General features: G+C 41.1%; 1 protein-coding gene across 1 annotated transcript in view; it reads left to right on the top strand.

Moving 5' to 3' along the window:
* Positions 1-4,780: 4,780 nt before the first annotated feature.
* The window catches only part of LOC310932817 (SH3 and cysteine-rich domain-containing protein 2-like), a gene marked incomplete at both ends in the record, with an annotated part of 30,649 nt that continues 17,683 nt past the window's right edge, over positions 4,781-17,746 (top strand). Inside the window, one exon of the mRNA XM_083896183.1 lies at positions 4,781-4,867. Within this exon, the coding sequence (XP_083752309.1) occupies positions 4,781-4,867 (87 nt within the window). The remainder of the gene's footprint in view (positions 4,868-17,746) is intronic.

Genomic DNA, 17,746 nt, shown 5'->3' on the forward strand with positions numbered 1-17,746 from the left:
TCATGTATTTGAATAGTGAGCCAGCTTCTGTGTGCTGGGTTAGCACGCCCCCAATTAAACATCTGTTTCTATTGATGTTTTTTTAGGTGATGTGAAAAATCCACAGGTTTCATTTGCCTTAAATTTTATACTTTGAAGATTTTGAGATACTTCAAATGAATGTCAACCTAAAATATAAGATACTCTGCCCTTTAGTCCTCTCAGTATAAAGCCTTTACCAGGTGTGCGTCTTCAGTTGAAAAAGAAAAATCACACGTAGTTACAGCTCTGCAAGCAGAGCCCAGTCTTTGGCTGTGTTTGCTTACGCACACACAGCGTCTGAGGTGGAAACACAGATGGACAAGGAGTATCAATTTATAAGAGTGGAAAGAACAGCAGCCCTGGCCCTGTGGCTGCACCATGACGACCACTGTTACGGCTGGGATCCGTCTTGTGCCGCGTGGGACTCGTTCGCTCCCTCTCATCCTCATTACTGCTTGCCCTTGTCTCGAAATCACTGAGAGATCAATGTGTTTTCAGCCCCGTTTTAATGTTCATTTTTGGCAGCTGTGTTCTGGCACCTGGGGTATCGCTCACACAGAGGATACAAGAATGGAGGGGGGCTCGTGGGAGGAATTGTGTGAGTGTGAGTGTGAGTGTGCGCTTGGTTTTGTTACCTCTTTAGGAATTGCAGGTATAAAAACAGTGACCTTGTCAGTAGAGCTGAAAAGTTTCAAACCAAAATCACAATGTCAAAATTAGCATTGTTCAGAAAGGCTGCAATTTAATTGTTTTTTTTAAATAAATTATTGGTCTGTTTTCTATAAACACTTTTCAGTTCATGTGGTATTATTTTATATTATTATTTTACTTGTGAGGACCTAACCAGGGTTAGAGATGAGGCTTTGTTTAGGCTGACTGTCCAAATGAATGGAAGTTGATGCAGACGCCTAAGAAGAATAACAACTATGTGTGTGTTCTTGTGTTTGTGAACTCTTTCGGACTTTTATGGCCAACGGTAGCTCAGTGCTTGAGTTGAAATCATCTTTCAACTCAAAGGTTGTGGGTTTGATTCATGGCTCCACTAGTCTATGTGCCGTTGTGTCCCTGGGCAAGACACTTAACTCCACGATGCCCCTGACTGCTGTGCCAGCAGCATGTGTATGGGGTATGAACGATGAGTGATAGAATATGAATGCACTGTATGGGTGAATGGCAAACCTGTGGTGTAAAGCAGCTTTGTGTGGTGATGTAAGACTAGAAAAGTGCGATTGTTGTTTTACATAAATGCAGAACTTGTCAGGGCCAGTAGTCCTAATGGAGAACTAAATCTGGTCCTAATTAGGCAGAACCTACTTTATGAGGGACTGGTTCTGTTTAGGACTAGGATTTGAATTGTGGTTAAGTGTAGAGCATGCTTTGTTTAGGCCAGTGTTGTCGAATTCATTTTGAACAACGTGACATTTCTTGAGAAAAAGAGTTGCAATTTCGACAATATAGTTTACCAGTTACGCATGTACTTACGGATTACAGTGAGTCTATAAATACACAAAGGTGTCTGGAACTGAAAAATATAGTATTTCACATTATGATTAGATTCTAATCATTATCACAAATTCATCCCATGGGCTGTATTGGACCCTCTGGTGGTGCTCTGCTGGCCTGTGGGCCGTATGTTTGACACCCGTGTCTGTAGGCTGTCCAAATGAATAGAAATCAATGAAGAAGAAGTATGTGTGTGTGTGTGAGAGAGAGGATGCAATGTCACAGTTGCCTTTAATTAAAAGGAGAATGTGTTAAACAAATGTAGGCGTTAATTTGTTCCAGTAAAGGTCAGGGATCCTGTTTTATTTAGGTCAGTGCAGTGTATTAAGAAGAGTAGCTGTGTGCGTGTGTTTGTTGTGTGTTTGTTGTTCAGTGTTGCCTGCAGTTGAACACACAGAGAGATCACAGCTCACTGCACCCCCCCCACCCCCCCCTCCACCACAGACATCATGTTTCTGTTTATGCTCGACAGGAAAAAGCCACTTCTATAGACTGGAGAACTTTCTAACTCTGCTCTGATTTGCACAGCTTTCATTTCACTCAGTCACTCCCGCTGCCATATTCTGCACCCTTGATCTGAGTGAGGCAATAATTAGTGAGATAACAGGCGCACAAAGCATGACTCTTTGTCTTTCTTCTGCTTTCTTTTCCTCAAACACACGCCCACGCCCGCCAAAGACTTTGTGGCAGCTTTAGAGAGAACTTTGATGTCAAGGCTTGACATGTTGTAGTGCAGAAATATCTTATCACACAGTGACTGGTGCAGTAAGACGATACCGCTGTTTCTTTCCTTTCCAGTAGCTGTGTCTTCTCCACTTTAACCTTATCGTAAGTGTGTTACATGTGTTTCTAAATGGGTGAATCAAATACAAAGGCTGGCAAAACCAGGAAGTGAGATTGCATTTGAAATCAGAGGCACCAATTATGGTCTGGCATTACTGCTGCTGCTTTAGACAAATCACACCCAAACTGGATGAAGCAGCAGTAGCAGCAGCAGCAGTGTGTTTCAGTACGTGGATTCAAAGCACACAGAATGACTGAAGGCAGAGGAAGAGTGGAGCTATTTTTCCTCCAAAAACTCGGAGACAAACAGAAAGTAGTTCAGTTCATCCCATGTGGGTCATACTTCTGCTGAAGGAGAGAGGAGAGGACTGCTCTGTCTCACAGCTTCATCAACAACAATTCTGTATAATAATAATAATAATAATAATAATGTTCTCACTTTTCGCTCTGGAGTTATGTCATAATAATACATTTTTGTTTACAGAATGATGGTGTGTCCTTTACATCACTCCCTTGGCTTATTGATATGAAATGGAGAGGTAGTTTAGATTTTATGAGTGTGTAGACTAATACTTTAGTACAATGTTTTGATTGATTCTTTTTAAAAAAAAATTAATATTGTGTTGTACATAAATAATATTAAACCCACCTCTCCTGACCTTCTCCCCAGGCTTTAGAGACATAGGATGCAAACTTATAGACTCGGCTAGATTATAAAGCCATTACATTCTGTCATCATCGTTTCACATTTCATTCAGTATAGCTTTTCTTCACTTCTGAGCAAATAAAGACCTCTGAATGTTTGTTAAGTTTGCCTTAGGACAGGGGTGTCACACAAAGGCCAGTGGGCCAGAACCTGACCACCAGAGGGTCCAAAATTGAAAATTTCTCATTCTGATTATAATCTAAACTACATTTTTCAGTTCCAGAACCCTGTGACTAAATGTTTTGTCCCGTTGTAGATCAGATCCATTATGATCTGTAAGTTGTAATGCACATGTGTAAATGGTGAAACATCAGGTTGCTCATAATACATACAACATATTATGTTACTTCATTAAATGGAAAGCAAAGAGAAACATTTGGGATTCTACAGGTTTTTATGCTTTTATTTCACTGGCCCAGAGACAGAGGCGCAGCTTGTGAACAGGCAAGGCAGGCAACTGCTTGGGGCCCCAAGCTGATAGGGGGCCCCCCAACACTCGGAGCCTGAGGGCCGTTTTTACCAAAATGTGCAGTGACCAGCCTCATCCCAGTCCCCCTTAATTAACAATGGGCGATTTGCAATGACGTCTCAGTAGGAAACCTCCCTAAAGGGGCCCCACCTCACTTTAACCTGTGTGAAGTTATCGTTCTGCAAGTTGGAAAATGAAGAGGATTATTTACAGTGTAATGCATATCTTTTTTACTAAGTTTATATAGTTTTTTAAAAAAAAGCTATTTAGAGTATTGTATTGTTCTTTACATTTATATTTTCACGTTATTTCATTCATTTCGAAAAAAAATAATATTTTGAACTCTTCGTTGGTGTCAGATTATTTATAACATAATGGTGATGAACACTGGTTGGAAGGGCCCCCTGGGAATTTTTGCTTAGGGCCCCTACAGTCTCTAGAATCGCCTCTGCCCAGAGATCAAGTGGCCCGTGAACTAAAATGAGTTTGACGCCCCTGGCTTTGGGTAAGATTCAGTACAATAATTAGGAGCATTGTGGTTAAAGGGTTTAAAATCAAATACGTGCATCTGGAAGAAAGCACATAGCACAAAGAAAAAAAAACCCAGACCTGTGTGAGCAACTATTGGGAGCTATTGGCGTCAAAATAAGCCTCCGCCCACGGCCGTGAGTCCAGGTTTGGTCTAAATGGATCCTGGCAGAGTTGTAAAAATTGCCCCAATCATGCGCCTCCGACGCACAGGAAGGCGTGCCTCTCGTTGCGCTTAAATTTAAGTCTATGCAGCGGTGAAGGACACTGTGCTGTGGATTTACTCCTTCACTGTGCCGCTTTGAGCATATGACGCTGTCAGTGTGGATTTAATCTTGTGAAATTTATATTTTTTGCACCGCTATTCTGAAAACTGAACCCATTTTTTCTTCTTTCAGCTGGGGAACAGGATTGTGCCACATTGGATCTTTTTGCGATGCGCGTCAAGGGACAACGCGACAGGCCATCCACGAGGTTCCCAACCTCTCTCAGCTCTCATTCTCTTGTGGTGTGATAGGAACATAAGCAACTCATCTGTGTGCATGTTTATGAACCGCTTTCATCAAGCCACAGTCGCACAGTTGGCGCGTGGAGAGCGAACGGCCACAGGGGCGTCCGTCTCGCAGCGCGCACATGCCCCTTTGAAGTGGACGCGTCTCCGTGTGTTTTATGGCTAAAGCCGGAGGTCTCCTGCCCACAGGACGCACAGTGCGGAGTTAGAAGTTGTTGCTCTTTGTGTCTCGAACGACTCTCCACGCACCGCGGCACCAATGATCACCGAGAACAATGAGATGGAGAGCGAGGCGCAGCTCCAGCGCTCTCCAAGCACCATGTCCGTCCAACCGAGGACATCCAAGGCAAGTACCAGCAGCACGCACGCACTTTAGTTTTGTTTGTGGAAAACTAATCGCCCTCGTCTTTAATGGTCTGCCTCACAGCTCACACAGCTAATGTCACTCGAGAGAAATAAAAAACACAATCCACATTCAACACTTAAACTTTGCAGAGCAGTTTCCTTCAGCCAGATTCTTTCAATTCTGTGCCATTCTTCCCATTTGTATCACACGGATGATACTACCTCACACATGCACCTGTAATCGCCACGAGTGCGTCACTGGTAACTTGCGCGTAAGGTCTGATGTCACTGTCTCCCCCCTCTCTCTCCCTTCCATTATGGTGAGAGGGGAGAGGGTGTTTCATATCAATTCCTATTGAGCATTTGAAGCATTAATTATTGACTGATTCTTCATTGCTGTGTATTCACATGTCCTTACTATTTTTACTTTTTCGGCAACCAATTGCAAATGTTGCATTTGTTCATTTTGTCCAGGACAAAATCTATGGCAAATCGATTGATATGTTCAATCAATGCAAATCAACATTTCTGAAAATGATGTATGATGCAGACGACCGGGGGTTAATCCTCTGTCAAACAACTCTGCCTACCATGCTAAAGTAGATTTACACTCGGTGCCATTATTAAGTACACAAGACACCCAGTGAAGTGGCAGAAGTGGCACTCATGTGTAGTCTTGTACTGCTTTAGCTCCATCATGCTTCAGGGTTTGACATCTGAGAACAGTCTGGTCGTTCTCCTCTGACCTCTGGCATCAACGGTGGATATTTTACTCATTTTTGGGCCATTTTCTGTAAATCCTTGAGATAGCTGTTTATGAAAATCACCGCAAATCAGCACTTTCTGAGGATTCTCACTCATTCCTTGCTCATCATTCTTCATTCTAATCGGGCCTGTCTGCACGCCTGAATGCTTAGATTAACACACAATTAAACAGTGTCTATATTGAAATGAGGATAAATTATTCATATGCTGGTTTTAATATATAAAACCATGCTGCTTTACTGTGCAGCAGAGCAGGGCTGCCCGAGTTTCAAGTGGCCTTACAAAGTGTCCTTATGATTCCATTTAATTTGTTGACTCCACTGTATAAACAGAGATTTCAAGGGCTCGCCTCCAAGAGCGTGAGCCGTGAAAGCTTTCTCACTGTCTGCTTTTTTCATGGGAGGGCTTTCAGGACACTTGATTCATTAAGCCCAAATGCCTGACACAACTTTCGCTGCTGCAGCCGAGTCTTTGTCTCCTGCCTCCTACCACTGCCTCCCACACACACACACACACACACACACACACTGGCACATGCCGCTGACATGTTTGAAGTCAAATGACACTCGTGCACAACCCTAGTCAGATCCTCCACCAGATTGCCTATGAAATATTTGATGTCCTCTGCGAGGAACATGAAAGTCAGCATTGTGTTTTTGTATCACTCCAGCATGCATGGCCCTCTGCTGTTAGTTCCACACCACCTGCTAGCAGAGAACATTGGGTGCAACCCTGTGCGTGTCAGGGCCGATCTGATTAGTAGTTACTCCATTTCTCCTTCTTCACCACATTACAACCATTTATACCACAAACTTATCAGGCGGCTCTGTTCCTCAGCTGGATCTGCTACCCCCCACCCACCAATCGATTGAGGCTGTGCTGGTGGTATTAAAGGGGGGTCTGTGTGAAATAGATTTCACTTTAACCTTCAGCCTCCGTGCTCCTGCAAGGCTCGCAGAGGTTTGATATTGAGGTGAATGCTGGCATCTTTTGAACCTCGTTGAAATGCTCAACATTAAAAAAAAAAAGCCCCATGCCACTGAAAGGTTGATGTGAATTTATTTTTTATGAAAGCAAATTCACTCCCATCAACATCTCACATTATGCATTTAAAAAACTTAAAGGTCCAGTTTGCTCAACCCTCCCTTTCCCAAGTCCCAAAAATGATGATGTCATCAACTAACAAGTGCACTGAGATGTCCATCAGCTGACGAGGTTACCATAGATACAAATGTTTTAAAGGTGCCATATGTAAGAATGTGGCCAAAAACGGTTACTACATTCACATTCAAAATACCGAGATCTTTTAGGTTTCGTTTTCTGACGTAACTGGCAACCCCTGGTTGCTCGGCAGCTGAGACTCTACTGACTGCAATGATTGGTAGACAGTGGTAGGTGGCGCCACATGCCAAAACATGATTTCAAAACATAAACATGATTTGCAGTCTGCAAAATATTTTTTTTAATGCAAATATTTTGTCTGTACTGTTGTTGTTGGTGAGTTCAGTTTGTTATATGAACATTATTCATGAGTCTCTGTGACATATTAGGAGGATTTTATGGCCAGTTGCTTTAGATTTAGGGCTGGGCGATATGGCCTCAAATTAATATCATGATATATTGAGCAGCTCACCTCGATAACAATAAATGAAGTTTGAAGGGACATGAACATACAGGTAGCCTGCCTACCCACACACCGCCAAAAACAACTTTTATTTTGTTTTCTCTTTTTTTTTAATTATCGGATGTTACGATAATGGCAAAATGACGTTGATTCTCGTCATAAATTTCGATAACGATAAATTTCCGATATATCGCCCAGCCCTATTTAGATTTATTACATAATGCACCTTTAAAGTTGCTTTATAAACGAGGTTTATGTGTCATTTTCCACTCCGGCCGCTGTGAGCTGCCGTCGAAGTGTAAAGCTAGGCTCACGTCTTGAGGCTGTGAAAAAAATCTAATTATTTTGTATTTTTAAATGATTATACACTTATTAAAGACATACTTGTGGGTAATGTATTGAATTCCTGCCAATAAATCCTCATAACTGTTACACACACTGGACCTTTAATTGCCGCGGGGCCAACTTTTGAAAGAATCTAATCAGACACCATGTGTTCATGATGCTTATAATTAGATAGGGATGGCAGCGAGAGAAGAGGAGTGACTCCCTCAGATAACAGATGCTGCCTGAAATTCACCAGCAGCAAATAGATGGGTATCAGAATTCAAGAGCGAGAGGGAAACGGTGCCAGGGGATTAAGAAGAAGAAGAGGAGCCACTGACTTTCTCCGGGCCATGTAGTATGTAAGTCTGCAGTGGAGGCTGACAGAAGTGGGAGTGGTTGAGCAGATGAGATGCTCCAACGGCAATCGTTAGAGTGGTTTGATCTCTCCGGGCTGCTGGCACTTTAGGAGCCGTCTCTATGATGGAAGTGTAGAGTTAAACTGTGTTTGTCACAGCGATAAGTACGTTCAGGACCATTTCTAAACACACACACAGATATATAAACACTTAAAATTATAATTTGTGACGTGTTTTTGGGGAGATTGGCCTATTTATCAGGCTGCACACTTAGTTACTATTGAACAACACCACAGTTTGTCAGTGCATGTGCCCATTTGGATTCGTCACCTTACGCTACCCAGTGTGAGCACTTAAGCCAGGAACAGCTGGCCGAGTGAGAAAAGTCCTCTTATTCATGCAATTTGTGGCCAATACTTGGCGCTTCAATCTGGTGCTTCATTCTCATTACGTTAAGTTGTGTTACCTCCTTGAAGGAGGTCATATTTACAGATGTGTTTGTTTTTCTGTGAGCAGGTTATCAAGGAAAAAACTCTGAAATCATCACCTTACTTGAGGGCTTGAGAGCGACCCATTTAAATTAAGTGATGTAAAGTAGGAGGTTTTTTAATGAATCATGGCTCCACTTCTGTTTTTCTTTTACATTTTGACTAGAACTTGACTCGGACTAGAGTGGCAGTCCAGTTTGGTCTTTCATACACTTTTAGATTGCATACACAGTGTTCCATCTTCTGGAAATGAAGCATGGATATGTGGATCATATTTGGACAATGTGATAATATCCATCCATCCATCTTCTACCGCTTTATCCTCCACATGAGGATCTCGGGGGTGGGGGGGACTGTGACAGAGGGACGAAAGGCAGGGAAACAGATCACCAGTCCATCACAGATACACACATATACAAAAAAAAAATATACAAAAAATTTCAAATGTGATAGTATCACTTTATAAAAAATAATGCCTTATAATTTGTAAAAAAAACAACAACAATGTATTAAATTACACACAGATCGTAGCACTACTATTAGTTAGATCAGTGTTTTTTAACCAGTGTGCCGTGGCACACTAGTGTGCCGTGGAAAATTATCCAATTTCACCTAATTGGTCAAAAAACATTTTTTGAAAACAAATAATTAATTATCTGCAAATTATATGTAAATAAATAAGACACTTTGATAAGAATGACTAAATTGTTAATATAGGCTAATATTTTTGTATGGTGTTGTGCCTTGTATTTTTTCAATGAAAAAAATGTACCTTGGCTCAAAAAAGGTTGAAAAACACTGAGTTAGATCACATATTGATTGATGATATTTACTTTTCAGTCACAAAGAGCCACTGTTTGCAATTTATTAGACCTGTCACCATGAGCTCATCAAGGCCCGATGCAACAAGAGCTCATTTAAACAGCAGTGGTTAGCACGACATGTTAACATAACCAAACTGAACATCTTAGTTTACTAATAAGCACCAAACAAATGGGAGATTTTGTCTAATCTTACAATTCATCCTGAGGAAGCACGAGTGTTTGCACCAAATCTCATGGTGAAACATTTAGTCATTGTTGAGCTGTTTCATTATCCAGAAGCACAGATGTCACCACCTACAGGCAACGTCTGTCAGGGTCTTTATTTTTTATACGTTTTAAGAGTTCACAAACTACCGTTCCTTCAAATGCTCTTGAAATATGTCTGAGCTGAGCTGACTGACTGACCGGGTGACCAAATGACTGAGTGACTCATTAGCCATGCCACATCAGAGTGACAGGAGCAGGGGAGTTAGTGGGAGATGATGGATGAATGAGGCTGAGGTCTGGATTGATGTAACACCTTGATGCTTATTGATGTGACACTTTGTGTAAAGGTGTTGGAGCTGCTGAAATACTGCTACAAGCAGCTGAGGATGCAGCAATATTATAGATTAAATTAATTGAAGAAACATTATAGTACACTATTGTACAGTCATTGTTATTTTTTTTCCCAACACGACGCAATACAATGTCTTAAATTATAGGATTTGTTACAAACTGAGAACATCTTGGAGTGGATTATATGTCATGTTTTGCTTCTGTTCTGTTCAAACCCAACTGTCGATTCACCGCCATACCAGCTCAGTGTTTAATGAAGCACCCTGCCAATATTTACACTTTATGGTGTTGGATGCTTTTTGACAGGTTTTGTTTGAGTGTTCAAAATCCTTCCATACTTAAGATGTTTTTTGGGGTGGAAAAAGCCTCGAGTGCAGCCAATGTAGCAAAATAGGTGTTACTTAACGTTAAGTGGCAGCAAGTGTTAATGACTGCTATGCTGGAGTGTGGTTGATAGTTGGGCTGCTTGATTATGGAAAAAAATCATAATCACTATTATTTCAAACGATTACTGATTGACCCGAACTTGACACAAATGGAACGTATTGCACTTAAAAAAACATTTTTGAATGAACCTTTTGAATTTACTTTAAAATAACTATAACTTATTGTAAACTGTATATATCTTTGCTCACACTGTGTGTTTAACCCAGGGATTCCAGGATTATATTTTTGCCAAATTGTCGGATGACGGGCGGGACAGGAAGTCTGTTACAACATTAAAAAAGGAATCCAAAATAAAAGCTCCCTGTTTTGTCATAATGAGTTTATTTTGATTATTTTGTTTTTGTATTGTTATCGTTTGGGGCCATAATTTTGAGAGAAAATTAAATTACTCACATATTCTTTTACCAGACCTGGTGTACAATATTAACTAGGCACCTTTCAAGGTTCCCTCCCTGGATACCAAGACGCGAGGCATCTGGACTGGATACACAATCTCTAGTAGAGCTGAAACAAATAATTGATTATTAATCGATTACTAAATGAATCGTCAACTATTTTGATAATCAATTTATCGGTTTTAGTTTGTTTGTTTTTTTCATTCGTTTTAGCTTCTCAAATGTGAATATTTAGTTTCTTTGCTCCATATGACAGAGAAATAATTAAAACTGAATCATTTTCGTTTGTGGACAAAACAAGACATTTGAGAACGTTATCATTTCCAGGTTTGACAAACACTGATCAACATTTTTCTACGTTTTCTGACATTTTATAGACCAAACGATTATTCGATTAATCGAGAAAATACTCATCAGGTTAATCGATTATGAATATAATATATCATAATAATATAATCGTTGCTGCTCTAATCTCAAGTCTTACTAACTATATGTATCAGACCTGGCACGCTGTTTGCCAGAATCTGCGATGATGCCTCACTGATCAGATGTCAGGCGTTGACTCAGTTCTCCTCGGATCTGAGCTGTCTTCAATAAAATCTGTAAACTCAACTCATCACTGACTCTTGAGGTTCCATCAATGGTCATCTCACCTGATCATCAAAAATAATAATAATAATTGCACAGCCCTAGTTTATCAATAGTAACTGTTGATAGAAAAATGCTGTCCTAAAATCTCCATTCGCAAAGTGTAACCAGAAAAGCTCTGTGAAGCTGAGCCTGAGCATTTTACATAACTGTAACATTTTAACCTCTGTTGATGATGATATATGGATGATAATAGCTGCATCCTGACAGGCATCTGAGAAAAGCCATGTGTAAAATGTGCATTTGTTATTTTCGGCTGTAACAGGAGAAAGAAAACTATCAGTTAGGGAGGTTTGTTTGTCAGCAGAGATGCTTTTCCCTCCTCTCCGTCTGACAGACTGACAGCCATTGTGTTGCGCCTGGGCCGGTGTGTGTGTGTGTGTAGACGGTGATTGGGCGGTGGAAAATGGGTGGATGATGAGTTGCCAGGGCAAAGCAGCACGGCAGGGTGAGCTCAATGTTGTGGTGCAGTGAGGAAAGTGGTTGTAATCAACACTAATGGCTCACACAGAGTTTCCCCTTCATTAAACAATGGGTGAGAGAGGAAAAGAAACATGTGTCTGTATGTGCATCTGCGTCTATAGGAGCACGTGATTGGCTGTGATTGGCTGTGCGTGCGCTACATGTGTCTGTGAACAGTTCGATGGGAGCAGCCTGTGATTATGCGTCTCTTATTCTAAGCTGCCAGGCTGTCATGCATAATGACAAAAACTTAATATGGGACATCAAACAGGCTCACAGAGCAGACTTGTAATGATAAAGCCCAAAGCTGTTTGTGCACTAAGATTTTATGATGCACAGCCCCCCCCTCTCCCCCCACACACACACACACACTTTTACATAATCTGCTCAAAACAATTAAGTGAAACATTTTTATTAATTATTCCCCTGAAAACATTAAAGACACGCCAGTGTAGTGTTTTGAGGGCTGCTACCAACATTAGGGAGTAAAACATGTTTTGAAAGCATTTATGAGCTAATATATATCATTATAAACCACTAAAACACACAACATTTACTACCAAATCTATCTATAAAGCAAGTTGTGTCTGTGTGTGTGTCTGCGGCGGGCATATCCCGCTGACCATTAGTCAGATCGACCTAAGATTTTGGATATGGGTTGAGTATGGCCCGGTGGTGTGCAGCCTTGATTTTTTTTTGGATGAATTAAAATTTTTCGCTGATTTATCACGTTACACCAGGAATGGGCGCCGTCAGGATTAATATGTGTTTGTTGTACAGACATCGTGTACAAGTGCATAACTTTAAGGACTGATGAGTATTTTATTGTGACAAAACATAGTTTTACCATGAGTGAGTGTTTTAAGAAAGTATGGATGTGGCCACAATGGACGCGGTTCTACAAGTCGCGAATAGTCTACTGCTCTCTTCATATTGGTGAAATACCCTGCGATAATGTAGACAATAGCCTACTGGTAACAAATTATGTAGCCCAAATAGCTCGACAGTTGAAGATTTTTGAATTAATTTACGTAGGACGTGTATCGCAGCACTTCATTGTTTCCAAGGGGACAAGTTTCAGGGGAGCTCCACCCCAGGTCTAATTGTGTGGATAGATGCATAGGTCTCACTTTGGTGATAGTCACTCCAGGAATACACTATCAGTAACCCAATAAGCTCTAGATTTCCACGGCACATATTTCCTACGGACACTGCACTAATTGAATTGAATTGATGAAAATGAATTGCAGAAATGGTTATGTTTACACAGTAAACATGTTCACAGCCTTGTTCATTTTCAACCTTTTGTTGATTTAAGTCATTGAAATGCTTATTAATATACTTAGAGCCTGAATTACTAAAGCTTTGCGCCTGCAAAAACGGGTGCAAACTGGATTGCACACACACATTTGCGTTGATCCTGATCTACAGGGCGGAACAAGGGTTGCGTCTCTCAGCACTCGTAATCCATTTAGCGATCTTGACTTAATGCATATGCAATATGGGGCGTTTACATGCAATTTTGCGAAAATGTAAATATGTTACTTTGGCACAGGCAAAGTGATTTATGAAACCTGAAATTGATTGCGGTGCTTATTTTATATAAATAGCACGTTTGAAAGGCAGGTCTTAATTGGCACAGCCTTGCGCACAAATGGCTGCGGTTATGCACATATCCTCTGAGAAATCCATAAACAAAGATACTTTTTGTAAGTCAGGAAATTATGCTTTGTTCAACTACAGATGATGCACATTCATTTGGTATATTTGAATAAATTAGTTATAGATATCCATAGGTGAAATATTGTACTGGTATGGGCTTACCTTGGTCTGCAGTTTGTGGTCTAAGGAGGGGTCGTACATATGTTCCTTTAAAAAAAAAGAAAAAATGTTGATGTGCAATCTTGAGAGAAACAGCAGAGCGCCCCCTGGCAGCTCTTAGTGAGTTGCAGGTAAGTCAGGAGGAGAGCGCAACATCAATAGACATTTTTTTCTTTGTTTAATATGTTAGGTAATGATGGAGCCGTCCATCATACCGACGCAGGATGTCCGATGGACCCGGGGAACATAGGTACAGCCCCTTCTAGGATGTCCAGTTATCTGCTCATCGAAGAACGTCAGCTGTACTTGCTGTTCAGTGGCTTCAAATTTCAGCAGGCGCAATCTTTAAGCTTGTGCACGCAATTTAGTGCTCTCTATTTGGTATCTTCGTAAATCAGGCCCTTAATGTATTATTTCGATCAGTGTTTCTCAATCCTGGTCCCACTGCCCTGCATGTTATGTTCCCCTGCTGATGAAATGAATAGATTGTTATCAGGCTTTTGCAGAGCTTGATGACCATTTGAATCAGGTGTGTTGAAGCGGGGGAAATGCAGGACAGTGGGTTCTCAATCTTTGCCATTTAAAAAAAAAGAAGTTCCCTGTAAAGACAATCGTTGTTTCAGGAAACGACTCAAAACACTGCAGTATACGCCAGGACTGTGAGTGGTGCTGTATTGCTGAAGTGGGGCATGCTCATGAAGCCTGCATCCACCATTGTAAATGTTGTTGTTACGTCCCGTCGCATGTTAGGGAAGTGGGGCTAAAGTAGGGTATTTGCTTTCTACACTGTATTTCTTAGACGGAACACCTCTCCGACAAAAATCGTGTGTGCATTACCCTACGACTGTTTCCGTGTGTACGGCCCCTTAGATGAAATCGCTGAAACAGTTGACATTGAATGTTTGGACTTGCACACACTCCGACCTCCCATGCTTTAGTCTTTACCGACACACTGCTGAGTTAAAAGTAATCCTTAAACCAGCCTAAGATACAACTCTTCCTCAAGCCAGTATTTCAGAGCATTAAAACTCGAAAGAGAGTATTTACTTTGACCTTTGCAAAAAATTTCACAGAAGACACAGCTGGAGTTATTGGATTAGCATTTTGGTTTAAAATATTCTGCACTGGGTGGAAGAAAAAAAAAAGGTTCACACCAAAGGTTATACCGACCACAAGCTGTATTTATCATCACACTCCCAGTGGGATAAAGCCTTTGTTGTTTAGTGTTGACCTCTGAGCAGAGCCTCTCATATATAGATATATCTCAGTCTGGCCCCATAGCCCCGTTAAATCCTGATGGAGCGAGGAAGAGCCACATATTTGGAGGAAATAAAAGATTTAACATTGAATTATGGCTACTCAAACTCTGCTGCCCCTCTATAGACCATTGATTTTTGGACATTTATGTTGGCTGCACGTGTGCAGGGGCGAGAATTTGTACATGGATCGAAGACGTTAGAATTATGGTCTTTTACAAGTCCACAGAGGCAGCTCGGGGGAAAAATCAGGACCGCAGCAGAGGGGTCCCTGCTGCTTGAGGAATATTGACTCCAGGTGTGTGTGTATTTCTGTTATCTCTCTTCTGAGGAACTGGTTAAGTTAAGGGCTACGATTTAAATAGCGGTTAGGTTGAGGTTACAGATAAGGCGTTGTTTAGGGTGTCCAAATGAAATGAGGTCAATGCTGTGTACTGAGAATACAAGAATATCACACAAAAATGTGTGTGTGTGGGGGTGTGTGTGTGTGTGTGTGTGTGTAAAACTGTCTAACAGCCTGTCATTTGTGAATCACATTAATAATTTGCAGAGAGAAACGTTTTCAAAGCAAAAATATAACGGTCATTTCTTTTTGGAGAGAAGCATTTTTTATTTTTTGCAGGTTGTAAAGGCTTTGGATGAGCTGAATCGAAGATGATTGAGGCGTGCTCGCTGGCACTTGACAGGCGTTGTCAGGAAATTGCAGGTGATAAATAATACATATGAGACTAAATTATACATCAGGACCATTGGATCGCTTCACTCCGACTTCATCACAGTCACAATCTCACCTGTCTTGTCGCTGATGCACAGTACAAGGATGTACAAGTTGCCCACTCGTATGACGGTGGTATTATCAGTGGCTTCGACTCGGAAGACTGACACATGCTCAAACGAAAAGCTAATGTGTACGCTGGTTTGGGCGCACGCACCGACAGACGATTAGATTAACTGTAATTGAGACATGCTGGAGCTGCTATGTCGGGACTCATCTGCTCTAATTGAGAGAACTCAGTTTCAAGACTTTGAGGCTGTACCCGAAAAAAAAACAAAAACACAGAGACACACTGAAGAATCCGTAAGTATGCTTAACACGATCCTCAAATGCTCTCGTTATGGAGCGTTTATGAGTTCGGCTAAATAGTTCAGTCAAGACTAGAGCAACATGCGTTTGTGTGTCATTATAGGCATACTAATACACTATGAAGTAAAATCATATCAATATCTGGTCTTCATAAGAGTTTCCATGGAGCTCTCCAGCTCTAACCCAGCAATCTGTGAGCAAGATGATTAATGGGTAATGTAGTCAACAGGGATTTGGCAAGTCATTTTTTGTGAGATTAAAAAAAAACAAACAAAAAAACCCCAATACATCATCTCTTGTTGTGTCTGCTGCACATTTGTCCAGCTGTCCGCTCTGAGACCTGGTGTAATGTTATGTTATCATCCTGTGCAGCTGGTCTCCAACTTTTTATACCAAGTACCACCTGAGAAAATATAGAGCTCTCCAAGGAACACGGTTATCATCGATGTTAAAACGCAGCGGTGTTAATAAGGCCGAGCAAAGTCAGCTGTGGACTTTTCACAGGAGGCAGATTTATTCCCAACTAAAAAAAAAAGCACTCTGAGAGCGCAGACCTGCGCCAAGGCAGCTCAAAATTCCTCAGTTCCTCAGTACAGTAGAACAGTATTTCTGAATTTCCTCCATGTACCACCAGAGGAAGCTTGCTTACCACTGGTGGTACACGTACCACAGTTTGAGAACCATGGATCTAAGGAACTTATTTACCAAACAGACACTGTACATATGTGCAAAAAGTTACACGCATCCACTCAACACTAATCAAACTTATAAATAACAAAGTCCACTTTGTACCAAATGTCTACTGTGCGGTAGGACTTTATTGTCTTTGAAGACACTTTGGACATTCACTTACTGGACCTTTCATAATACTGTTCTTGCCGTTTGATATTTGGAGCTTCTTTATTGAGGAATAGATTTGTACAGTGTCTCTGTTATATTACCTCGGTTGTCTTGGTGTTCCACGGAGCCAGGTGTCACGTCTTCGTTCATTTAGTTCAGTTTAATTGTCACTATTGTGTGTCCTTGTTTCCTTTACCCGTCCTGATTATCTACACCTGTTTCACAGTAGTTTTCCACATGTCACCTGTGTCTTGTTATCCTCCCTCTCTCCTACTGTCTTGTACCAGCTCAGCCCTGTGTGTCTGCTTATTACATCTTTCTCTATGTTTTTGGTTATTGCCAGTCAGGTGTCAGTTCTTTGTTGTCTTGTGTGACCTGGTATCATCCTAATTAAATCTGTGGATAGTCAGAAAATGCATTTTGGTAGTTTTGTGTTAAACAGACTGACTAAGACATGCTGCATATCCCCTGCAAGTAATAACATAGGTAGAGAATTAATGGAGGGTGGTGATGGCCAAGATTGCACTGAGGGATTATGAATCTCCCACATATGTTCTTGCTGTGTTTATTATAAACTAAGAATATCATCATTCAACTCAACTGTGCTTGAACTTGTTTGTGCTGCCTGATCAGCAGAGATTTCATGGATGAAAGAAGAGCTACAGGAAGCATATGAAATGTGCAAATTTGCATTTAGGCACGTCTTTTTTTTGTTTTTCTTTTCTTTTTGCTTCTCTTCTCTGTCACACACACATACACACATACAAACTGTTTTCCTATCCTAATCCCAGATTCACAGAACTGTAAACGGCATGTCCTTGTAAAGTGATTATGTTTGGTGCTAAGCAGAATGAGTGCAGACAGACAGACAGACAGACAGACAGACAGACAGACAGACAGACAGACAGACAGACATACATAGAGAGAGTGTCTATGGCCAGTGCAGTCTGGCTGCTTGTCTCTCTGTGTTGAAACATTCTTCCCC

The sequence above is a fragment of the Microchirus variegatus genome (assembly GCF_963457635.1).
Source record: "Microchirus variegatus genome assembly, chromosome: 10".
NCBI classification, from domain to species: domain Eukaryota; kingdom Metazoa; phylum Chordata; class Actinopteri; order Pleuronectiformes; family Soleidae; genus Microchirus; species Microchirus variegatus.